The sequence below is a fragment of the Giraffa tippelskirchi genome, chromosome 9, assembly GCF_054371585.1.
Source record: "Giraffa tippelskirchi isolate mGirTip1 chromosome 9, T2T-mGirTip1v1.2.pri, whole genome shotgun sequence".
Lineage (NCBI taxonomy): Eukaryota > Metazoa > Chordata > Mammalia > Artiodactyla > Giraffidae > Giraffa > Giraffa tippelskirchi.
The window spans coordinates 6,922,444-6,949,484 of record NC_137283.1 but is presented as its reverse complement, the minus strand read 5'-3'; the positions used below and the strand labels follow the sequence as shown (position 1 = coordinate 6,949,484).

At 37.7% G+C, this 27,041-nt stretch overlaps 1 protein-coding gene across 42 annotated transcripts in view; it reads right to left on the bottom strand.

Moving 5' to 3' along the window:
• The window catches only part of CNOT10 (CCR4-NOT transcription complex subunit 10), a 56,908-nt gene that overhangs the window by 21,236 nt on the left and 8,631 nt on the right, over positions 1-27,041 (bottom strand). For 6 of the 42 annotated variants that reach the window (XR_014064567.1, XR_014064558.1, XR_014064561.1 and 3 more), the window contains exons 1-13: positions 26,625-26,905; positions 20,936-21,030; positions 20,388-20,549; positions 19,026-19,176; positions 16,284-16,426; positions 15,118-15,204; positions 14,445-14,528; positions 12,961-13,078; positions 9,234-9,383; positions 7,284-7,486; positions 4,119-4,240; positions 2,195-2,371; positions 699-779 (exon numbers count right to left, since the gene is read on the bottom strand). Coding sequence is in view for 30 of the 42 variants with exons in the window: in XM_081527055.1 (XP_081383181.1) it covers positions 699-779; positions 2,195-2,371; positions 4,119-4,240; positions 7,284-7,486; positions 9,234-9,383; positions 12,961-13,078; positions 14,445-14,528; positions 15,118-15,204; positions 16,284-16,426; positions 19,026-19,176; positions 20,388-20,549; positions 20,936-21,030; positions 26,625-26,826 (1,775 nt within the window). In the remaining 12 variants the exon portion in view is untranslated. Of the gene's footprint in view, positions 1-698; positions 780-2,194; positions 2,372-4,118; positions 4,241-7,283; positions 7,487-9,206; positions 9,384-12,960; positions 13,079-14,444; positions 14,529-15,117; positions 15,205-16,277; positions 16,427-19,025; positions 19,205-20,307; positions 20,595-20,849; positions 21,031-26,624; positions 26,906-27,041 lie in introns of those variants that run through there. The other 36 variants (XR_014064568.1, XR_014064560.1, XR_014064562.1 and 33 more) reach the window with 17 other exon arrangements.

Genomic DNA, 27,041 nt, shown 5'->3' with positions numbered 1-27,041 from the left:
TTAAAAAGGAAAACAAACAAAACAACAAAACAAAACAAACAAAACTTTAGGAAAAACTATGATGGGCGATCTTTAGACGGAAGGGAGACGATTTTATATCGAAATTAGAATCATCAGGAAATGGCACTCATGTCGTTAAACATAAAAGACTGCTGTATCTTTTAACACATACGTGACTGTTCAAAGCAGATGTAATGGGGTTTATAAGTCTACATAGGCAACAATATAACTTACCCAAACTGACAGAGATGGAATAGAAAATCTGAACAGCACTTGACTCCTGAAGAACTTAAATTCACTATCAAAACTGTCCCACAAAGACCCTAGCCCAGATGGTTTTACTGGTGAATTCTATCAATCATCTGAGGAAGGAGCAACACCTGTACTAGATAAACTCAGAAAACAGAGGAAGTACTTCCCAGCTCATTCATATGTTCAGCATAACCCTGAAACTAAAACCTAAACAAGACATCTACAGGAATGAAAGGCATGGACCACCTTTCCCTGTGAGCGTGGGAGCAAACACTCCTCATAAAAAGATTCAATCCAACAGTTTATAAAAAATGGAATACATCCTCCTAGTAGAGTTAAATTACAAGACTGAAAGGTTGGTTTAACATCTGACACTTAATCAATGCAATTCATAATATTAACAAAATAAAGGACCAATGCGATGCTAATTTTGTTTAGATACTCACTTTAAGTTTTCTAACTCCTGTTTTCTCAATGGGGAAGAAGGTGGAGCTGGAATGCATTTGTCTCCATCGTGGCTTTTACTGCTAAAATAAAGGTAGAGTCCTAATTATGAAGAGCATAAATAATCAAATATATTGATAAAGTTTCATCTCCCTATCCCCACTCTCATGCAATTTTTATGAAAAAAGTGTAAAGAATCAAACTGAAAAACACTTAGTAACGCAGTATCACTAACATGTTAAAGCTGTAGCCTAGGGACTTTTCTGGTGATCCAGTGGTTAAGACTCCGTGTTTCCAATGCAGGGGACACAGGTTCAATCCCTGTCTGGGGATCTAGGATCCCACATGCTCCACAGTGGAGCCAAGAAATTAAAAAAAAAAAAAAAGCTATACCATGTATTAGCTTCTTTTCCCTACCGCTTTAGAAAATCTCTAACAGAAAACAGTACCTCTACTATACAAAGGAAACCATTCCAGTATGTTTACAAATTTCTCATTCTTCTAGTTGTCTTTTACCAACTAGAGTAAAGCATAACCCCTTGATGGAGGGAAAAAAATTCCACAATTTTTGTTCCAAATTTTCTATAATAAACGTTATATTTTTAGCATCTTAGGTGCTGGGATGGAAGACTCGAGTTTAAAGGTGCCATATGTAAAAAAGAGCTCTTTACATATAATAGTGTTTGTTTTATTACTCGATAAAATTCTCCCAATTTCTGCACGCTCAGTCGGGTCTGACTCTTTGCAACCCCATGGAGTGAAGCCCGCCATGCGTCTGTGTCCGTGGGATCTTCCAGGCAAGAATCCTGGAGTGGGTAGCCGTTCCCTACTCCAAGGGATCTTCCCAACCCAGGAAGTGAACTTGTGTTGATTCTTTACCACTGAGTCACCTGGGAAGCCCCCCAGTTTCTATAGATTGGCATAATATTTCATTTAACGTAGAAAATCAGAAATATACAGAAATATCCTGAAGGTCAGTGGTTTACAGTATGTTAAGAGAAAAGGCAGAAAATAATAAGAGAAGTTTTAGGGATTTAAGTATTTATTTTAATAAAGGTTTAAAAAAAAAGCCATCTCTGACAGCAACAGGATTTCTTGCAATGATTCCTCATGGCAGTGAAAAGCTGTTACTTTCTACTTTTCTCTTTCAAGAGTCTCTCCTCACTTAGCCTTCACCTTATTTTTCTCTTGTAGCACGCGCGCACGCGCGCACACACACACACACACACACACACACACACACAGCCATGCTGTGTGGCTTGTGGGATCTTAGTTCCCCAACCATGGACTGAACCCAGGCCTCGGTAGTGAAAGCCTGGAATCCAGTGGATCGCCAAGGAATTTCCCAGAAATACTTAAAACATTCATACTTCCTACTACTCAAAACAGAAAACTCCGGAAATTCTGGCTGCAGATTTTAGGAACTCATCTGCTGGACAGAAGCTGACTAACGAAGTCCTGCAGACTTGACCGAGGGAGGTCAAAGAGGTCAGAATACCTGCAAGCGTCGCTGCTTTCACTGCTCTCCGTGTTGCCACCTAACTGATTACTGTTTTTAGATCCATTTTCCTGCTTTGGATCTTGCTGGTCTTCAGGTAACAGCAGCAAGGCATTTCGGAGACAAATGGCTGCAAACTCCATACTGGCTACAGGAATGGCTGAAGACTGTCCATCACTGAAAAGAACAAAACCAAGTTAGCTAAGAGAACGACGACAATAAATAAGACTTCCCTATTATCAGGAATAAAACCAATATAACTAAATAATAAAGGCTTTGCCCTCGGACAGGTAGAGATGGTAATACAAGCAGTTATAAGATAATGCTAAAGAATCCAAAGCCTAAATATCATACAGGCATACCTTGGGGACATCATGGGTTTGGTTCCAGACCACCACAATAAAGACAGTATCAAAATAAAATAAGTCACACAAATTTTTTGGTTTCCCACTGGATATATAAGGAATGCCTACACTATGCTGTGGTCTATTAAGTTAGCAACAGCATCATGTCTAAAAAAAAGCCAACGTGCATATCTTAAGAAATATTAATTGTTAAATGCTAACTATCACGACCCTTTAGCAAGTCAAAATCTTGCACCAGTACCATCGATGATCACTGATCACCATAACAAATAATGATGAAAAAGTGTGAGAAAGTGCCAAGAATTACCAAAATGTGATAGAGAGATTACAAAGTGAATAACTATTATTGGAAAAATGGTACCAACAGACTTGCTCCACTCAGAGCTGTCACAATTTTTTTTTTTTTAAAAGCAACATCTGCAAAGTGCAACACAGCAATAGCGAAGTGCAGTAAAGGGAGGTATGTCTGTATATAAGATGTAAAAAGGATAAATAATAGATTGCACGTATATGCATTATACACCATGTTGTTTCTACAGGAATGGGACCTCAGGGACAGCTTGACGGATACCTGCAATGTCGGTCCCTCTAACAAGGGAGTTACAGATAATAAAAACTGTAGTGAAGGCCAGGAGAGATACAATCAGAACTGGAAAGAAGGGAAGAAGTAGATTTTCACATCTGAGCTTTGTTTTGCTTGATGTTTGCTTTTGAAAATATCTTATTTACAGTTACCTTTTGAAAAAGTAACATTATCGGTCTTATAACTTCGTTGAGATTTTATATAATTTTCTGTTGATTTTACATATCAAGCTGAATCAGCTTTATTAGGGAGAAAAATGTGAAAAGGTGTCAATTTAAAAATGGTAGGGAAGTGATGCTTTAACTTGTCTTTGAAAGAAATCTGTATTACTGTTGAAATGAAGAGCAAAATATTATATGGCAGACATGTTTTTGAAACTTTGGGAAAACTTTTAAATGGCAGTGAACAATTTTACTTTGGACAAAAGAGAAAAGCAGAAATTTTTTTACAAAGTCTACTACTTTAGAAATAGTAGCAACTCCAAATCGGAATCTTTGTAAGAGATAAAGATGTTCATATTTAAAAGTTGTTCAACTGAAAAGCTGTTTTACATAAGACAGCTTTATATTACCTTTGTTGATATGTATACCAGTAGTTTTTTTTCTCCTAGTACTAAGGAATTAGCTTTTGGGACTATGAGAAAATAATAACTAAATGTAAAAAGCATAAAGTATAAACTATATAAAAAGGAAACAAGATGCCCTCTTCTGGACATTCTGGATAATGGCACTGAATAGACCAGGGTTTCTTAGGGCAACAACTTCAACACCCATGGATACATATAATAAACCAAAATCATGTATGAAATAACATTCGCCGCTGACCTATGTATAGCAGTCTATTCGCTGAAGCAGCAATAAAATCTAGTTACAAAGTGGCTCCTCCTATGAGGTAATTTCCAACCATATTTTTTAATAAATAACACTATTATGAAATAGTATTAAACATATACACTTTCTCTTGGCAAAATACTTACTTATAAACAGTATTCTGTATCGACTGTGACGCCAGAACTATTTTACGATGATAGCCTTGACCAACAATAGACTGTACAATTCCTTTTTTACTTGGAAGACCTTTTGTTTCTTGTTCAGAAGTCTACAAAACACAAATCATTTCTAGTTAATTTAATGGAACTGTAAGATGAGGTATGGAAAATAACCCAGGACCTGTCACAATTACTCTAGGAACCTTCTTAAGATCCATCAATGTGGAGTTTTGGGTGATAAATGCTTGGTAATGAAGAGACGAGAACGTGAGGATAAACGTCGGTGACATACACTACACTTTATTAGTATAAACTCTGAGATAACTCTGAGGCAAAAAAGCAATTCAAGGGTGACTCAAATAACAAGGTGCTACTGTACAGCAGAGAGCTATGTTCAATATCCTGTGAAAAACTACAATGGAAAAGAATATTAAAAAAGAGTGTATTTAAAAAAAAAAGAATGCCTCAAGTGTTTATTCAGAATGATTTATTTGGACCCGTCTGCACCCTAGGCACCATGCTGGATATGACGGGCACTTCGGGCTTTTTCTTTCTTAAGGAAAGTAAGAGCCACAAAAACACTGAATGAGAGAAGGGAAGCAGTTCCATTTCCTGAAACACAGATCTCTCCCTTCTTAACTGAAAGCATGAATTACAGTGTCAAAAACATATACACAAACAAGCTACGTATGTCAAAATTTATCCTAGGCACGATTCTTACCTTCCAGGAAATTAAAATCCTACAGCCCTGTAAACATTCAACTGAAAATAGTAAAAGCTACTGGCACATATACAAATATTTTAGGATATTCACTACAATACATAATCTCGCTACAGGAGCTTGATGGTGCCAACTTCCTTTATCTTCCCCCCCCTTCATGCTAAGTCTCTGATCTACCTGCATTTTATAAAGTCCTGCAGATTCTCATACACAGGGACCAACTGGAGACAACTCACATGAACTTGAGAGATAAACTCTGCCCTGCAAAAAGCCCACCTCTCAACACGTTTTCTGTGCTGTGACTTCTTGCTCCCTAATACAACTTTCTTATGGTTCTACATCCATATACGTGTGACTTTTAACAAAACAAGGATTTACATGTATATTCATTTTAGAAAGAATTACATGACATATAATAAATACAATAAAAGTGACTGAGTGACTGGAACTAATTTTTTTTATTGAGGAGGCAGCTAAGGAATACTAAGGGAAAAATAAAGAAAGGGTAGATGATCTGAACCACGATTAGAAGGCCTTCTCTTCTGATCTCTTTTCCTGGCAGGGGTGATAAACTTTCAACAGTTTGCCCATACTCTCTTCCCTGATCCTTAGGGCTGTAGAGGCTGATCAGATGGCTAGATCTGGATGGGACTAAAAATACACAAAACAGACCACAGATTCAATAGGACACCAACAGCCAGAGAGTGTACCAGTGTGAAATATCATGTGATTAAAATATTCATAATTTGACAGTGGCCTGGCAATAACCACACTCAAGAAGTAATTTTCAGAACTCAGAAAAATAAATGGCACATATCCAGAAAAGTAAAGGGTATGTGGTGATTTTTTTAAGTAGTCTTCTCTTAAATACTCTAATTGAGTCTATGTTTTTTATTTAGTAAATATTTTCTTATATATAGTATACATTGCTCAGGTAAACAAAAACCCTGCATCTGCCAAAAGAGGTCTGAAACAACATGCAGTAGATACTGAGGACAAAATTACCAAGTTACTGTTTATTGATAAATGAGTTTATTTTCGGAAAAGTGAAATCTTGTCCAGCATCCCTTTTGTCCTGAGTAAATAAAAGCGATGCTACACACTTTTATTTGGGGTTTATAATTTCTCCTGTTGGGACTTTCCTCTCTCACGTTACTCAAGAGCATTTGGGGGCTGTTTTTACCTCGGGTTTTAGGAGGAGGAGAAGTGCAAAGGTAGATAATTATTTATGGCAAATTTCCTGTTAGCACAGATTGTGAGTGTTCTGGTATCTACCAGGTTTTCACATCAAATTAGTTTTTAAAAATTTACAAATTTACAATTTTCTAGAAGAAAACAGGAGAGAAAAAAAAAAAAACATGAAATCCATAGAAGACAGATAATCCTAAAAGCACTATTTCTGAAAATAAGTCATTTTAAAAGAAAATAATTAAACCTCACTAGAGCCTCCAACACTGATTAAATTCATCTCATTAAAGAGAATAAGCAATTTCTAGAGATCCCTTTTGTTTAAATAAAGAAAAACATAATAAATTATACCTAGAATTGTTTATCAGTTAATTTAAGAATTATCCATTAAGAAAGCTATCTCTTGATAGGAAGGAAAAGTGCAATGAAATAACCCACTAAAGCCTCTCAAAGACAACACTCACCTCTTCCCCTAGTGGCAAACTCAAATCAAACTACTCGTATCAAGTGTGACAACTGCCAGGCAGACACACCTCTTCAATCCCTTTAGTTCCTGTAGTTGCTTTTCAGGAAGTGCTGTTCCCCATGGCAGACATGCCAGCCAAAACCTCTGGATGCCATACCCCCTAGAGCCTAGCAAGGGCGGGGGATGGCTAGGAGACGGGGTGGTACAGACATCTGGTGAATCTGATACGACCTGTCTTTCCCCACCTCCCACTGACCCCTCCCCAACCTGAGATTCAAAAGGCTTTCGTCACCCGCTATTTGGCGATAATCTAGGCATGGACGCTAGTGTAAACTTGTCTGTTTTTCATAACCACTGTGGATGGACACATGTCAGAGAGAAAAAGCCTGGTAATCCACTAACTCCACAACATCTACTGAATCAGAAGTAAATCCGTGGGCACTGGAGGAGACAGCCTAACACGCTTCTTCCCCCTCTGCCGTGTTATCAGCGGTCCTCCTTTCATCTCCGGGTGCACACAGCGCTTTCACGCCAGCCGACAGCGTGGCCCCTGCCCCGGCGGCTAGCAGACCACTGTTCCAACAGATACGACCTTCTGAATGGCTTCAACTTTTCAACGTGACTGCTGACACATGCGGTCATTCTTACCAAGAGCCAGAAAGTGAAAACATGACTTCGTGAAACTAAATTTTGTCCAACTGATAAGGAACGGAAGACTACAGTTAGCAGGGGAGGGGGAAGCAAGTGGGGGCGGGGGTTCAAAAAGATAGAGACTCACTCCCTTATTGGCAGCAATGCAGCATTCAGCCAGCCGCAGCCACAGGCGGGGGTTTGCGTGATAAACCTGAACCGCTTCAATCAGACACTCAAATGCAGCGAGCGGCCTTCCAATGTGAAGCAGCTGAATCCCACAGTTATACAGCAACTCATACCTCTTGTTGGTTAGTAATGTACACATAGGTCTTCCTGAAAATTTTTTGCCTGATGATAAAAAGCAGATGAGAACAAATCATTAGATTTAAAATAGCAGCTCCACTGAAAACATTTCTTCACTAAGTACTCAACCACTACCTTGTCTGACACCGAGGACCCCAATCCTCAATCTGAAGGGGTAAACAGCTCCCACCACAATGATGATCTCCACCCCCGACCCGACAAATATCCTCCAGAGGCATCTCAGTTGTCTGTGTTCATGGAGCCAGAGATGTGTCTTCTCATGTGCCGGCTCCTCAGGCAACAATGTTCCAGGAAGGCAAAGACAGAGACAGGACCCTCTCTCACCCCAATGAACCTTACACTACCTCTCCACACTCTTAGCGCCTGTAAGCAGATTCCCCTCCTCCACTTTCAGTTCAGCTAGGCTTCCCTGGTGGTTCAGATGGTAAAGAATCCCCCTACAATGCAGGAGACCTGGGTTTGATCCCTGGGTTGGGAAGATACCCTGGAGGAGGGCATGGCAAGATACTCCGATATTCTTGCGTGGAGAATCCCATGGACAGAGGAGCCTGGTGGGCTACAGTCCACGGGGTTGCAAAGAGTCAGACAAGACTGACTGACTCAGCACATCACAGCCATTTTATCACCATGTATTTTCTTAACCAGAAGTATTCAGCTAATGTTAGGGTTTTAGGATACTTTACTATGGAAACAAAAATTTACTTCATCTACAATGACTAGTGTTCATTCACTTATTCTAACTTGCATTGTTGTTGCTGTTCAGTCACTAAGTTGTGTCTGACTCTCTGTGACCCCACAGACTGCAGCACGCTAGGCTTCCCTGGCCTTCACTATTTCTTGGAGTTTGTTCAAATTCATATCTATTGCGGCGGTGATGCTATCTAACTATCTCCTCCTCTGCTTCCCTCTTCTCCTTTCTTTCATAGGCCGTAATAAAACGAGAGGAGGGATCCCCTGGCAGTCCAGTGGTTAGGACTTGGCGCTTTCACTGTTGGGGCCCAGGTTTGATCCCTGGTCGAGGAACTAAGATCCCACAAGCCGTGTGGTGTGGCCAAAAAAAAGGACAGAGAGAGACTATGTGTGATTTTTTTGGATACATTTTTCATCAATTAAATAGTCTTTAAGCTACACAATTGCCTGATTTTAAGGATTTCTGATCAAGGATCCATATACTAAGAATATAAAGGGATAAACTTCATAAATTTAGTTAAAGATTGTCAGGTGCTGCCAACAGTATCACATATGAAACCTGGGGAAAAAAAAACAAAACAAAGGCTAGAATAAAACTAGTTTAGGGATTTCCCTGGTGGTCTAGTGGCCAAGACCTCACGCTCCCAAGGTAGGGGGGTCTGGGTTTGATCCCTGGTTGGGGAACTAGATCCTGCATGCCTCAACTAAAGAGATACCTCATGCTGCCATGAAGAAGATTCTGAGTGCTGCAATTCAGACCTGGCGCGGCCAAAATGAATTAAGAAAAACAAAAAACCACAAACAAAAAAACCAACTAGTTTGGCAGCGTTAAGAAATCTTTGCTTTATAACATTACCACATGAGATTACTGATTTTTCAAATCCATGAAAAAGTGAATGTAATTTAAACTTCTTTGATTATTATTCCTAACACCTTGCTACACAAAGTAGTAATACCTACTAAAAATCTGGAGTCAATTTCTGGGGCAGGATCATGTGTATGTAAGGACACGTGACATGCATTTTAACCAGGTACTTGCTCTCTGAAATCACACTTTCCTGGCCCCCTTCCATGGGCTTACCTGGATCAGTGCTGCCTGCGCTGAGCTGGGCACAGACGTTGTCATTCTCCTGTAGAGCCTTTTTAAAGTAGAAAATTCCCAAATTGTGCTTGCTCATGGCAAAATGGATACAACCAAGATTATTCCAGAACATGCACCGCAAGCATTCACCTGAGAAAAACACAAATTTATCCACAAACAAATTTTACTGTTGATACACATCCTACAAGAATCAGGCTTTTGGGACCCGAGTTAATTCTATATTCAGTGCCACTCAGACACTAGAGAACAGTTTACAAGGCATTGGAAACTTAGGAAAACACCTGAAAATTCTGTAAACTCCTTTCTCTTAAAATCTCTTATTAAAGGTGATAAATAAATAAATCCAGCATATTGATTTTTTTTCAGCATACTGACTTTGTTAGCCTGTTTATCTTTTTCTGATTTCATTTTTAATAACCACAGGCAAATGATACAAAAATGCAAATGACAAGAAGTATTTATTAGTAACATAATAAGTACGAATTGCATCCACACAACAGTTCTGGGAGGAAAGAAGCAAGTTATAGAAGCAGTAGAAGTATATGAAAGAATATGTAAAGGGAACGTGTAAAATCCTGCTTTGCTTTGTTCAACTCCGTCTCTACTCTTCTTTCCATTCACACTCCTTTAAGTATGATGACGGCAGACCATCTATCTTCCCATGTGAGTTGGGCATTTGTATTTCTTACCCTGTACACTTGCCTCTTCCTAGTTCTTAACCCATTTAAAAGATCTGGTTACAGATGTTTTCCTACCGGTTACCTACTAATGTGTATATTATAGAAACCTTCTGTCCTATGTGCTTCAATTATCCTCCCCCACTGCCAACTTGTCATCTGTCCTGTGACTTGGTTAGAGTGTGGGTATGTGTATGCTTATGTTTTTAATCATAAAAAGTTTTACATTTTTATGTGGTCAAACTTAGTCATCTTTTCTAAACTGTATGGTTCTGAGATTTTGGATAATGTTTAATCAAGGCTTCTTCACCACAAAAATAAGATAGTCATCCAAGTTTTCTTTTGTTGTCTTTATGATTTTCTTTTTACATTTTAATCTTGCGTGTGTCTGGAGTCTATTTTGGTGTAATGAAAGCAATCCAAGCTTTAGTTTTCTTTTTCTAAATGGTTTCCCAAACATTCCTAAACAATTTGCTGACAGTCTGTCTTTTCCTCAATGATATAAAACACCAAACTGGATGGATAAAATTAATAATCAGAATATTCATTCAATGCTTAACGCTAAAAACGAAAGGCTGGCTTCATTTTGCTTTAAATTTAAGTTATTTTTAATTTAAATTTTATCTTAAAATTAAGCAGTGTTAATATTTAAGAAAGAAAAAAGCTAGGCTGAAGAAAAAAAGAGTAAGAAATATGTTTTAAAGGAGGTTGTTTCTTGTGGGTGGCATTATGAACAATTTAAGAAAAACTCTATTCCCAAATCTTCTCTAACAGGGCTACTTTATCAGCAACAAACACTGAATTTTATATATGGCAAGCAAATTAAAGATTTTAAAATAAATACAACGAAAAATATCAATACATAAAGTATACAACTATATATAAAATCTTTCCTATTAGATTATAAGTGCTGACTAGTCAACTACATGTCTGCCTTCATTTTAAAGACTGACAATATCAATTCTGAAATCAGTGTCCAGACAATACTAGGTAAGATTTCTGCAATGTATATTATCTTTTTAGTCTGAGAGACCATTTCAGTTTGCGTGTTAGAGGGTCTCTTAGGGGAAATTATAACAGTAAAAACATGAAAAATAAAAATTTAGCAGAATTAGACATGGGTACTCAGAATAAGCAGAGTACCTAAGAGAATTATAATGGAAAACACTGCCTTTTTCTGTCCGTTATGACTCCACTGAACTGAAGGGGTGAAGAGGGGAAGGTTTGAGAGTGTTTACATGTGCGTTTTGTGCACGGTCTAAACAGAATCTCAGATGAAACATATTTATTCATCTTTTGCATTCTGAACTGAGTCCAAAATATTTTCAAGAGTTTAACCTCATTTCTTGAATAAACCGATTTTCTTCCTTCTTCTCCAATAAAACAGCAACGACATGAACTTAAATGAGAGCTGCAAATTTTACCTTTCATTTTACTGTTAATATTAAGCAATTTGTTAAGGCTTTCTAAATACAGGAAAGAACAGATAGCAGTAAGTAAATTCCTAATTTATAAAATATTATATAAATAAAATATTAGAAATATATAAATATCTCTATATATAAATATTTATACAATATAATATATAAATATACATATATAATATATACAAAATATATTATATATGTATATTTATATAATATATAATATATAATAATATATTCATATATAATATATAAAATGTATATTTATAATATATATTATAAATATATATGTATTATATATTTATAATATATATTATATACATTTATATACAATATATTTATATAATATGCATTTAATATATATTTATATATATAAATAATATATATTTATATAATATACATTTAATATATTTTTATATATCAAATATTTTCTATATTATTTATATTTATTATATTATATAAATAATATATGTATAATATATAATATATAAATAATAATATAGACAATTTTTTATATATTTATATATTATTTATATTTATATAATATATATTTTATATATACTTATATTATTTATATATCATATATTTACATATTTACATATATAAATATATATAAATACAATATATAATATATGCATATAAATATATTATATTTATATTTGCATACATATTATTAATATATATATTATGTATATATCATATATATACTTATTTATATATATAAATATATTTATATTTATAAAATATTTTACATATTAGTATTTATATATTTATATCTAAATATATAAATACTAATATGTAAAATATTATATATATTATTTATATAATATATTACTTATATATATTTATATATACATAAATACATATTTTATATACTTATTTATATATGAATATATTTATATTATCTTTATATATTATACTTATATTTTATATATTTTATATAATATAAAAATATATTTATATATATTTATATAACATATAATTTATATATTATTTATATATGTATTTATATAGTATTATATATTTATATGTTTATTTATAAATATATATCTATTTATTTATATATTTATATTATATATATATTTTATATATTTATAGTAATATATTATATATATCTATTAATATAAATATAGATATACTTATATATTTATATATATTTTATAAATATAATATAAATAATAATATATAAAATATTTTTGATATAATGGTCTAAAACATATTTCATAATATCACTGCTTTTATGGGAGAGAAGGGAAAAAGTAAAATCACTGTCATCTCATTTCCTTAAAAGGTCTCTCATTTCCCAAAGCAAAAGCTGAACAAAGTCCTTATGCCTTGGACACAATTTCTAAGCTGGTATTAAAACCAAAACGACCGAAAGAGTATCTGAGGTGAAAGACAAGTAGGAGAAGAACAGAGGCATCTTTAAAATGGAAATAAGTAATAAAAGAAAATTCCAGGAATTTTCTGCAGCAGAAATAAAAAAATATTTTCATTCAAAAAATTAGCAAAAATCACTCTGAATAGCAGCCTAGGAAAAACAAACAGCGACAAGGTGTAGAAGAGTCAGGAAGAAAACACCAAAACTTCACAATTTTCTTTTACCTGTTTTCATGAATCCTGGATGCTCAGCAATGTTTGAACTATTCAACAGTTTCACAGCTTTTCGATAATTGCCTCTTAAGTACTCAAAATTGCTTTTAAGAAACAGGGAAGGTGCAGACTGTAAAGAAAACACAAGTTTCTTACAGTTTGTTCTCAGATGCCTAATGCGAGATCAAATCACACCATTGCCCTGGCCACATGGTCAAGAGCATAACCGAACCACGTAAAGTCAAGGTCATGAAAACTACAGTCTCCGACTTTCCTATTGTTTTCACAATCGGAAACAATGAAACCTGGCAGGCAGCACTTTACAAACTGAATTATTAAATGTCTACCTAAAAAAATACATACAACATATATGAATAAGAATATAGTCTGCAAAGTATCCTTTGCAGACAGCACTGACAGTCTTCATCTATTATACTATTAACTGAAAGCCAATTTAACAGAACTAGGTCCTTCATCTTAATGATTATTATAGACTGGTGATCTCCCTTATCTTCTAGGACACAAATACACCATTAGAACCCAAAGTACAAATAATTAAATGTTTTTCCAAGTAGGGGGAAAAAGGTATCATTTTATGGACTGAAAAATTTCCTAACAGAATGCCTGTTTTCAACAGTGATTATTTCAACAGAATAACTGTGTTTTGGATCACAGACCATCTTTCGCTTCTCCTGAAACGTGCTCCTGAAGTTTTCCCTGATGTGGGTATGACTAAGAATGATTTATTTTCCTGTTCATCTCTCCCCTCTGATGATGGCATCCTTTAAGAAAGGGAATCAAGTCTTTTCTCCCCGAAAAGACTTGATAATAGCCTCAAGTCTACCCCTCAGGTCTGGGCTACAATGTTCTCTGAAATCCCTTGAAACTGACCCAGTGGCTAACTTGGATCCTGTCTGAGATTTCTAGAGTCAACTTTCCTGAACTTTTCCTACTATAAACTGTATCTCTTTATGACTTCACACTTTTAATTTACAGTTTTCCTAAAAGTATCTGTCTCTTTACTGTCTTAAGGCTACTTATCAGTGCAGGGTTGGGGTGGAGTGAAAGGAAGGGGTATTTTTAACTCGAATACTCTAGCACCAATCAAACTGAAGGTACTGGTGAGCCAAAGATCATTTGGAAGGGGCAGGTTTGGGCAACAACCAAATTATTTACCTTTAATAAAAATGTTTTGAGTATAATCTAAAAAAAATACTACAGTATCTAATAACAGTAAATGTTGAAGTTAATTGTGATAAACCACTCACAGCATTCTGGACAGCTGTATACAATGGGGGAAATGGTTGTTACAGTTTTAAGTGAGAAAAACACTGTAATAAATTATAGATACTAGTAGTTCACAACTCAATATAAAGGTTTATATCTGGCAGTATACATACACTACAATAAACGTAACTGACGAATACCTACGTGCCAAATAAGAAAATTTGGGACATAAAAGCTACTTATTAAAAAAAAAAAGTCAAGAAACTTACATTCCCAGCTGTGTTCATGACGGACTTGATTTCCCTTTTGCATGCCTTTAGGGACTTCATTTGGATATACGCTCTTACTTTATACTGTCAAAAGAAAAACACTAGTATGTAGGAACTGTGGTGGATTTACACGTGCTGAAGAAGTTTTACTTTTTAGTTAAGAAAATTAAACCCAATCTATTCACAACACGGTTATACCAGGTACTTGTGAAAGTGGGTTTAAAAAAATTTTTTTTTATTATCTTAATCTATTTTTACTGTACTCTTGGAATATACATTTTTTAAAAAAATTTCTCTCTTGGAATACACTTTTAAAAACTAAAACATGGTTGAATGAAATTTATATCTAAGTTCCAAGCAAAAATCTTATCAATCCTTAACTGTATATGGCTAACTAACAATGAATTTTCAAATTCTACAAACTGATTTTTATCATCCAATATGTTCCTGGGCCATATCTCTCAATTTTCTATAGAGAATTAAAAGAAATAATATTGCATTATCATCTTAAGCAAAATATACTTAAATAAATGTGCTTCTAAACTTTAATACTTCAAAACCAATAAACATACATGCCTTTAATTACTTACTGTTTTCAATGATCACATCCTTCATCATTCATAACTACAAGTAAATATATGTCAGGTATAACTTCTCTTAAAATTTACGCTACCTGATGTATCTTTGACTTTGCAGCTTCTATTAGTGCTCCACTTTCAGTTTTATGATTAGATCCATCTTTGTTGGTATTATTACCAGTCTGTAGGGTGATAAAACAAAGTTAACCAAGATTAAATATTTTTGACCATAACTGAAATCACTGACTTACAAGTGAGCTAATCTGAATCACCGAGAGAACATTTTCAAAATTCTGAATCCCAGGTCCCATTTGGGTGGGTGACAGGAAACTCTTAAGAAGCTCACAGTTAAGTACAATGATGGGCTAGGTTTAAAAACCATGGATATTACTTGGGCAAAACTGATTATCTTCCTAAAACACAGAACAGATCATGTCATTCCCTCTTTAAAAACTTTCTCTGTGGGCTTCCCTGGTGGTCCAGTGGTGAAGAAGCTGCCTTGCAATGCAAGGGACACCAGTTTGATCCCTGGTGTGGGAAGATCCCACATGCCATGGAGCAACTAAGCCTGCCCACCCCAACTACTGAGCCTGCGTGCTGCAACCACTGAAGCCAACTCACCATAGCTACACAAAGCCTGCACGTAGCAATGGAGACCCACCACAGTCTAAAAATAACACAAATAAATCTTTTATTAAAAAAAAAGAAAAAACTTTCTTTGGGACTTCCTTGTGGGTAAAGAATTTGCCTTGCAATGCAAGGGATACCAGTTTGATCCAGAGTCTGGGAAGATCCCACACGCTGTGGGGCAACTAGACCCATGTGCCACAGATCCTAACGCCTGTGCTCTGCAACAAGAGGAGCCACCACAGTGAGAGGTCCAGCACCGAAACCAGCGCAAGCCTGTACACAGCAACTAAGAACCAGTGCAGCCAAAAAAAAAGTAATAGCAAAGCTACCATTAAAAAACAAGCAAGCAAGCAGACCAGTGGTTACCAGAGGCTGAGGGAAGGAGGGAATGGGAATGGCTGCTAACAGGGACAGGGCTTCTTTTCGGAGTGATGACGACGTTCTGGAATCCAGACAGTGGTAATGGTTGCACAATTACGTGAGTATACCAAAACCTACTGAACTGTACACTTTAAAATGACAGATTCTGTGTGTATGAATTATATTTCAGTACATCTATTAAAGTAATACTTAGTAACCACAAATACTAAACATACTCTACATTTTAGTCTGATCACCTCAGAACACTCACCTCATTCTTTCCATTTTTGTTATTGTTTCCCTGTGAAATCATTTTTTCTAGAACAGCAAGAAGATGTAAAGCTTTCTCAGCCTGGTAGGTTAATATATACAGGTCTACGAGCAAAAAACACACTGCTTGGGCAAATTTTTCTTCTGGGCGTAAAAAAAGAAAAAAACAAGAAAAGTCACAATCCAAGATAATCTTTCAGACCATTCCCCCCACAGAGAGCTCTAAAAAGCAAAGCCTGAGTCTTTACTTACAGGAGTGTTTGTTCCCTAGAGCCATGGGTGGAAGACAAGTGCAGTATCAACTATGCCATCCTATTAGGCTTCTCAAGGCCTCACATATCAGGGATTCTAGAGCCTGAAATTCCTTTGGCAAGGTATCTACCAAATATCAGCAGTTATAATGAGGAGTATTATGTTAGGTAGAAGGAAACCCTAATTCCAGTGCCTGGTTACTTAATAGATGCACAGCCTCTGCACATCATGGAACTATTTAAACTCAGTTGATTGACATGAAAAGTGGAGAGAATACTTCACGTGCCCGACAGCAGGGGGTGGACCAGGTCATCTATTGTTCCTCCTAACTCTAAAAAGGTCTGTGACTCTAGGAAAACAGACTTCCTTTCTAGGCACTGAGATAGAGAAAATAAACGAGGTGATCAGAGACAAAAGGAACAAGGTGTAGACTGCAGTATACCAGACATTGAAACGGCCAAGAGGAAACTGTAACAACAAAAATTCCAAGCGAGAAGAACCAGTGAAGAAAGGAGGGCTAACCTGGTGTATGACATGACACCATTCTCCTTTCCTTTCAAAAGAGAAGAGAAACGGAAAGGGTCTAAAAGAAGGCTGCCAGGAGGAGACACAGGCGTAGGGAACACATGTATGGACACCAAGGGGAAAAACCGAGGATGGAATGAACTGGGAGCCTGGGACTGACGCCTACACACTACTGTGTATAACACAGGTGACAGCACAGGGAGCTCTACTCAATGCTCTGTGGTGACCTATACGGGAGGGCAATCCAAAAAAGATATAGGTATGTGTGTGCAGCTGATTCACTCTGCCGCACGGCAGAAACACAACATTGGAAAGCAACTAGTTACACTCCAATAAAAATTTACTAAAGGCCAAAAAAAAAAGGCCGCTATAATCAAGAACTGAACATTTCAGGGGAATCCCCTGGTGGTCCAGGGGTTAGGACTCCATGCTTCCAGTGATGGGGCCTGGGGGCGATCCTGGGCCTGACATGCTTGCGCTTACACAGAAGCCACGGTGGAATCCACTGAAGACTAAGCAATGCAGTTGACGTCCAAAGTCACACGTCTAGAAGGGCTACCCACGTCAGCTGAGAACCCGCCAGTCCTTACCCAGGCCACAGTGCTGGCTCTGTGCTGCTCCCCTGGGCCCCCGCTTGCTCCTGTCCCTGTGACGCTGTCTTCTCACTGCCCAGAACCACCATCACCCCAGGGCCTCTGCATACACTACAACCTCTGGCTCTGATGCTTTCCCGCCAATTGCAGGGCTTACCTCTTCTCTTCACTCAAGCCACTTTCCAAACACTGTCTTATTGCAGGCCTTCCTCAATTACCTTATCTAAAAATGACATGTCCAGTCAATCCTCTTACCCCAATTTAGCCTTTCTTCCCAGGATTTAACTATCTCACAATACATATTTGTTGTATTGCTCTCTCTGCCATTAGAAGATAAGCTTAATGTAACTGAAGACTTGATTGTATTCACTATTATCTTCCGACTCCAAAACAGCATCTGCTCAATAAACTTATGTTGTATGAAAAGCCAAGTGATAAAACTTAAAAGGCCTCCCTGGAGCCACAGTGAGAGCTGTCCAGCCAGCCTTCAGCACAGGGACCTGGAATGTTCCCAAAGCAGCATCTGTCCTACAGAGACCGTAACAGCCATCAGGGATTTATCAACCAAGAATAAACACTAGTGTTTTGAATTTAAAAGACCCCATGAAGAGCAAGACACCTGAAATCTGCTTGCCTGCAGGCTAGACGCCAACAGCCCTCTCTAAACATTTCTTAGGTCCAGCTTTGCTGCTGCTTTATTTACTCCCTCTTCTTTCCGCGCCCTTACCTTTACTTTTTATCAGAGTATAGTTGCCTTCCAACGTTGTGTCAGTTTCTGCTGTACAGCAAAGTGAATCAGCTATACTTAAACACACATCCTCTATTTTTTGGATTTCTGTCCCATTCAGGTCACCACAGAGCAGTGGTCCTTACTTTTCTTATCATTCTTATTTGAGGCTGGTAACTGTAAGCTAGTTAACAAAGGGCTAACTGTATTCTATATGATCTATTCTATGATTACCTACAAGAATTTCAATTAGGCAATATATGAAATAAAATACTACTCTGCCCCCCTCACTTTCAAAACACTCCTTCCTTAATACAACAGTCAAGAAAGAAAGGATCAGGTACACTAACACAGTGTTTAAAGAGCAAAGAAAAAAAAAAACAGTGAATCTTTCCAATCAGAAACAGCATTTCCAACAGTTACCTTCAAAAACTGGGGCGAGGGTAAGAGCAGGATGATAAAGAAAAACCTAGATTCATCTAAAAGTGATAGAATTTTTATTTTTTCTAACCATTAAGATAATCTGACGCTGCTTTTTCTTGCTTTAAACACTCATAAAGGATTCTGATTTAGGTTATCTAGACACAAGTATCACAGACCTTTGCACGTATGAGGAGATAGGCAAATTTCTTGACAGATGACATACCAAAAGGTTCTATGAACTGATAAAGTTTTTCACCAACGGATATGGCCTCTGTATACTGGCGCAGATGATATAGGATGACTGCTTGATTGTAATACAACATGCTGTTTTCAACATCATCCAACCCATCCATTTCTTCAACAGCCGAGTGTACCTATAGAACAATCAAAGGAGATTATGTTCTAACGGTTAAGAAAATAAAGAGGAAAGGTGCAAGAATCTGAATGAATAAGCAGGAACACAGGCCAACACTTTTAATCTAAAACTCCCCACACTGTCATTAGGACCTATAGGTTTTGTTGTAAATTTCTGGCTGTGCTGGGTCTTCACCATTGTGCACAGACCTTCTCCAGGTGCAGAGAGCGGGGCTTACTGCCCAGTCACAGGGCAGGGGCTTCTCATCGTGGAGCATGGGCTCTAGAGGTGCGAGTTCTAGCAGCTGCATCCCTGGTCGATCCTTGGGTCAGAAAGATCTCCTAGAGGGGGAAACAGCAACCTGTTCCTGTATTCTTCCCTGGAAAAATCCTATGGACAGAGGAGCCTGGTGGGCCACAGTCCATGGGGTCTCAAAGAGTGGGACGCAACTGAGTGGGCACGCACACACACTACAGTATGGTGGTCCTCATGAATTTAGGATGGGGGCTCAAAAGCCAAACGGAACTGGGTTCATGTAGCTCTTATTATGTAAAAGCTTTGTGTCTCTGGACAATTTACAGTCATCTGTACCTTAGCGTTCAAGTCTGCACAAGGAGAAAAAAAGGTAGTAGCTACTTCATCGGGCTACTGGGAAGAGTAAGTGAGATGTCCGACAGAGGTTCCTAGTTACATAAGGTCTTATTGTGTGGTAAGCACTAAAGGTCTGCCACCAGCCCTCTTCAGTACCAAAGGTCTAACCTTGTGATGCTACTATGACCAGACCAGTGACCAAGGCAAGTCCCAAACCATATATAAATTATATCCTCTATTTAAACAATTAGTCATTTCTTGACCCAAAATGCTAAACAATTTGACATTATTATTAATAATCAGATCTTTCAGTTATAAGTAAGATTATAATCTCAGCAGCTACTTTTTTCATATATTTCTATTTTAATTCTCTCTCAAAACTCCAAAGCTCATTCAGATTTTGTATATTAGCTTATTCTGTTCAAGTTTGAAACCCAACAGAAAGTAAAATCACATAGCATACCTTCATTTGCTAGAAAATGAATTGTATACAAATAAAAGTATACAAATGCTGCAAATATATTAGAAATTGTGCTATTAATATCAAATAAACAGTTACATTAATTTTACTTAACTAATTTTATTTCATAATTTAGAGAGCACCACAATATTTTACAATGAAATTCATATATGTATTACCTGATTCTTCAGCTGGTTCAGTGTTTGTCTCAAACTATCTGTTGTCGTCTGGTTACTTTTAAAAAACTCAGCTACTGCTGTATTCAAAATTATTTTATAATCATCTTTGTTTATATCTTGTAGGCAGGCAAGATGTTGCAGACAGACATCGTAATTTCCAGCCTAAAACAAAAATACACAAACAAAATCACATACCAACGTTAAGAACTTTACATTCATTTCCAAAGATATTTCATTCATCATTATTTAAAAGCTTTTACACAGATAAAATTCCCCTAAATATACTAAAGTCACTAGATGAAGCAATAGTCACATCAATTAAAAAACTGTGATATGATTTTGGAAACACAAAAGGTTGGCAATGCCTCAAATTATTCCCATTCCTTTCACGATATTTAAACTCTAAAATTAAAGAAATTTAAACCTAAACCTACTCTCTGAAGCTAACTCTTCAATTAGTACAGAACAAAGATCATAAAGTCATGGTGAAAATACTCATGCTTGACAGATTCTAACAATGGAACAGATGAAGAGGAGCCATCTCTCACCGTGAAAGCTTGGAAAGCGTCGGCGGACAGCTCCTTCTCTTGATCGGTGATCCCAGAGGACGGGCCTGTCCCTTCGTGTCTCTCTGCTCCCTGATCTGCAAATACACAAGTTTGATAGTTCTTTAGAAGCAACAGCTGTCCAGTGAACGTGTCTCGTGTTTTCCTCTTAACTGTCTTCTTCCTACTGAAGTTGCCAAAGTCAGACCTTTCTCAACTTCAATGAACGATTAGTATTTTTTGTATTTATTTTTATTTTTTGGCCATGCGGGATGTGGGATCTTAGTTCCCAGACCAGGAATTAAACGCTGCCCCCTGCATTGGAAGGGCAGATTCTTAGCCACTGAACCACCAGGGAAGTTTGCTAACTAACGTTATAAATGAGGAAGAAAGCATTCTTTCAAAAACTTAAGAAATGTCTCCCTTTGCAGTGGAACTCCTTATATAAGGATTACAGCTCTGTCCATTAGGACATTCAGGCTGAGAATATCGTGCTCTCTTCAAAGTATCAGATCTGGGACTTCCCTGCCTATCATCGCAGGGGACACATGGGTTCGATCTCTGGTCCAGGAAGAATCCACACGCCACGGGGGCAACTAAGCCCGTGAACCACAGTTACTGAGTCGGTGCTCCAGAGCCCACAAGCTGCAACTAGACACAGCCAGCGTGCAGCAACGAAGACCCAGCACAGCCAGAAAGAAAGAAAAACAACTCTTGTCTTAAAACAAAGAATTACATCTGCCTCCATCACAGTACAGCAGCAGCAGCCACCACAGCAATGTACCCCAAATTTCACACATTCAAGAACCTATGCCAGGCACTAGAGACACAAAGAGTTTATAAATACATGTGAGATGCCTTCAAGAAGTTTGTAATCCAGTTAGAAAGCAGTAACATTCAACAATGAGAAAATGACACTGATAAGAATTCATAGGTAACTACCAGGCAATGAAGGCTTTCATAGGCTTAGAAATCGAAAAGCCAGGATTAATACATTTAAAAAGCTTCCTTAACAGAAGTTTCCATATATATTAATTATTTCTGCCCTAAAATTTACTGTTTTAAAAATTAGTTTTTTATTTAAAAAAAAATTCCCAAATAAATGCAAAAATCTCAGCTAATGCAAGTTTTAAACTACTCAAGGACAACACCTGTTGAGTCTGAGTGTAAACTGGTCAGACCTCCTGGGAAGTAATCACCAATACCTGTCTATGTGCCACGTCTTGACCAAACAACCCCACTTCCAGGTATTCACTCTACAAATACACAAAGATGCTCACTGCAGCACTGTTTATAATAGTGAATGTCTAGAAATAAACATCCTTCAGTTAAGAAAACTGCTAAGTAAACTGTGGTAGAGAAATACAATGGCACCCTAAACAATTGTTAGAAGTTGAGTCCCTACAACGTGTTGACATGGAGAAACATCCTCAACATCTTCTTAAATAAAGGCAGACTGCAAACAGTTTTATACAACAGAGCTCCGTATTTTATAAAAATATATACACAGATACTTATTTCTGAATATATAGAGAGTAAAATTTGGAAGGATAAACATCCAGTTTTTAGTGGTTACCTTCAGGAAGTGGGACAGAAGAGAGATTTTACTTTCCTTCCTATTGCTCTTAATTGTGAGACCCAGGAGGGCTCTGTCTATGGTGCTTTCCTGGATACAAAACTTTCTGACCCCTCCTCCTCATTCCCCCACCCACCCCCACGTCCTGTCCCACGTCTTGCTTGTAGGAAAAAGCTTCAGACTCCTAGATCTTCCTTAAGTTCAAAGTGCAGATTCAAACAGTAAACTGGGAAGGTGGAGCAGTGGCGAAACAGCAGGGCAGGGTCCTGGTTCCTGCTCAAGGAATATATGTATCTCTGAGTTCTTCTGCAGGAACTCAGGCCCCTACCCAAACGCAGGATGGTAACTTCAGGCTAAGCACAAGATTCTGGTTACCTCACCACCAGCCTATCAGAGGAAAGCCACAAACCCTGCAGCTCTCAACCCAGGTTTTGCCTAAAAAACTTTTTGCTGCAAACTGTTGGGGGACTTTGGGTTTTTTTTTTTTTTTTTTTGGCACAAGCTACCCATTCTCCTTTCTTGGCCTTGCAATAAACCTTTTTCTGCCCCAAACTCTGACATTTTGGTTTGTTTGGCCTCACTGTGCCTCAGGCACACAAACTTGCATTTGACAACAACTGCCTAAAGTTTTATAATGATCACTGATCACTTTTTTAAGTTTTATTTTTAAATGCCTGCCTAGGGACTTTCCTGGTGGTCCAGTGGTTAAGGCTTCGCACTCCCAATCCAGGAGGCTAGGTTTCGGGCCTGGTGGAGGAACTAGATTCCACAAGCTGCAACTAAGGCCCAGTGTAGCCAAATAAATAAATAAAAACAAATATTAAATAAATAAACGTCTGTCTAAAACTAACATAAGGTTTAGAAGTAAGATAAGGTGTCTAGTGACTGCAAGATCTATCAGATGGAGACTGTGGTGGGGCTGGGAGGGGTGTTGCTTCTGGATGTGTGAGAATTCATTAAACCATAGGTACACTTATGACATGGGCACTTTTTGGTAGGGCTGCACTGCTCAGCATGTGGGGTCTTATTTCCCTGACCATGGATCAAACCTGTGCCCCCTGCAGCAGAAGTGTGAAGTCTTAACCACTGGACTACATGGGAAGTCCTGGTATTGTTTGATAATGGCCTAGAAAACTGTTTTCCAGGAGCATGGCAAAGAACCCAGTGTTAAAAGAGCTGATTTCAGGAAGCCCTCAGTTCAGTTCAGTTGCTCAGTCATGTCAGACTCTTTACGACCCCATGGACTACAGCACACCAGGCTTCCCTATCCACCACCAACTCCTGGAGCTTGCTCAAACTCATGTCCATCGAGTTGGTGATGCCATCCAACCATCTCATCTTCTATATTCCCCTACTCCTGCCTTCAATCTTTCCCAGCATCAGGGTCTTTTCCAATGAGTCAGTTCTTCACATTAGGTGGCCAAAGTATTGGAGCTTCAGTCTCAGCATGAGTCTTTCCAATGAATATTCAGGACTGATTTCCTTTAGGATTGACTAGTTTGATCTCCTTGCAGTCCAAGGGACTCTCAAGAGTCTTCTCCAATACCATAGTTCAAAACCATCAATTTTTCCATGCTCAGCTTTCTTTTCTAACTCTCTCACATCCATACATGACTATGACTACTGGAAAAATCACAGCTTTGACTATACGGACCTGTGTCAGTAAAGTAATGTATCTGCTTTGTAATATGCTATCTAGGTTGGTCATAGCTTTCCTCCTAAGGAGCAAGCGTCTTTTAATTTCATGGCTGCAGTCACCATCTGCAGTGATTTTGGAGCCCAAGAAAATAAAGTCTGTCACTGTTTCTATTGCTTCCCCATTTATTTGCCATGAAGTGATGCGACCAAATGCCATGATCTTCATTTTTTGAATATTGAGTTTTAAGCCAGCTTTTTCACTCTCCTCTTTCACTTTCATCAAGAGGCTCTTTAGTTCTTCTTTGCTTTCTGCCATAAGGGCGGTGTCATCTGCATATCTGAGGTTATTGATATTTCTCCCTGCAATGTTGATTCCAGCTTGTGCTTCATCCAATCCAGCATTTTGCATGATGTACTCTGCATCTAAGTCAAATAAGCAAGGTAACAATATACAGCCTTGATGTACTCCTTTCGCAATTTGGAACCGATCCATTGTTCCACATCCAGTTCTAACTGTTGCTTCTTGACCTGTATACAGATCTCAGGAGGCAGGTAAGGTGGTCTGGTATTCCCATCTCTAAGAATTTTCCAGTTTGTTGTGATCCACAGAGTCAATGCTTTGGCATCGTCAATAAAGCAGAAATAGATGTTTTTCTGGAACTCTCTTGCTTTTTCGATGATCTAATGGATGTTGGCAATTTGATCTCTGGTTCCTCTGCCTTTTCAAAATCCAGCTTGAACATCTGGAAGTTCTCGGTTCACATACTGTTGAAGCCTGGCTTGCAGAATTTTGAGCATTATTTTGCTAGTGTGTGAGATGAGCGTGTGGCAGCCCTGGCCAGGCACGTAACAGCCGTCAGTGAAGACTCCCAGTTTCCTTTTCATCACGGCACAATGAAAACATGGGCCTTAGAATCAGTTACATTTCCAGTCTAGTCTCCCCTTGGCCACCTATCTCTTTGCTTAGAGATGTAAGTAAATATTAGCTTCCTTCCCACTTTCCCTATCACAGAACAACTAAGGACTCCACTGTGGCTTTTTTTTCTTTAACAAAATACTTATTTCTGCACTTCAAATATACAAATAAACATTGAAATTAGATTTAGTGTGAACAGCTCCTTAGATCACTGTGAAACCCCTATTATTAGACTGAATATTCTCGAGAATCACCACATACTTTAAACAAAATGCAACTTGTGAACTTACCTGAGACTTAGATCTGCTACAAATAAAAAAAAAAAAGGTATTCTGGTATTTGGGTTTATAAGAAGTGTTACTTCTGATAATTAAAGTTACATAAACTAGTATTTCATTTCCACTCTGCATACAGATAGACAAGAACTGAGGCCCAACAGGGAGGAAAAACTAATCGTGTGATGAAGAGGGCTCACTGGTTTGAGACTCTGTCAAACAGCCTTTTCTTTAAAAAGCTAGTAAGTTTCTTAACTCAACTGCTTACACAATACACCTGCATGGCAAAACTTTCAAGCGCACAATTACAGTAAATACCAATTTCTTTAAAATGGTAAAAATAAGGACACAGGATTTCAGGATCCCTAAAAAGCACGGTATGAGTTTAGACTGAGATGGAACCTCAACTCTAGGTATAGTCATCATATTAACAATGAACATAGATATAAATACTTAAAAATTTTTTTAAAGGAAACCTGATGTATCTCCCCTCATACAGAAGTACACTAAATTGAAATCAAATACCCTAACTTCTTAGTTTGCCATCAAGTTATCTCCACAGCTTCTTCCAAAATACAGCCTCTCTACATTAGATGGCATTCTTTAACAGGGCTTCTGGGTCCAAATGTCATTTATAAATTGTGACTTATAAATACCAGGCAGAGGGAAAACACAAGACGATTCACCAAGGCACTGAAGAGTTAAGCTACTTTCCGCCAGAAGCAAACCAGTTCATGTGGCCACTGCTATCATATCCTCTAGAAACCCTGGTGGTGTAGTCACTTTGGTCGTGTCCGACTCTGCGACCCTACGGACTGTAGCCCACAGGCCCACCAGGCTCCTCCTCTGTCCATGGGATTCTCCAGGCAAGAACACCGGAGTGGGTTGCTGTTTCCTCCTCTAGGGAATCTTTCCGACCCAGGGATCAAACCCAGGTCTCCTGTGCTATAGGCAGGAGACTGAGCCACCAGGGAAGCCCCTGGAAACTGTAAATCTCCTAAAATCCTCTAAATAAGGACAGAAGCACTTTGATAAGCTAGACTCTAAGGTTGACAAGAGACTCTGAAACAGACATTTTAGAGAACTGAGCTCATAAACAGACTCTTACATGTTAACCCGCCATTATTCTACATACATTCTTCTACTTCAAGGTAAAACTTACGGGAAAAATATCCTACTTCAATGGGATTACTATTTTTATTTTCCTTATCTTTATGTACTTTTCAAGTTTTCTCCAAGGAAGAGTCTTTAAAACATTCATTTTGGAGGTAATTACTGACTTCTTACCAGAAAGAGTCTGCACATAATCCCACAATGTGTCTTTATTTGTCCAAAAATAGTCTCCGTTGCCAATTGAAAGAGTAAATGACCGTTCATCCACAAGCTTGACCTTCCTTCTACTCTGGCCTAATGAACAGGGCTGACCATCGAGGCGTACAGAGCTCTTTGGCACACAAACCTTGACGCTTTTTAAGCCAACAGGCTTCATTTCTAACCAAACAATCAGGTTTAAACTAAGTAGAAAAGAAACACACTACTTTCCCCAAACTGAAAAAAGTCAGTTAACTGAAAGCCCAGACAGATTCCAGTACAGAATGTTAACGATTCAAATCTGATTGGAGGAGGATCTTCCATACAAGTTACACTTTTCCAAATAGAGCTCCAATGAGGTTCAAGGAAAGAAAAATTTCCCCCAAGACAAAA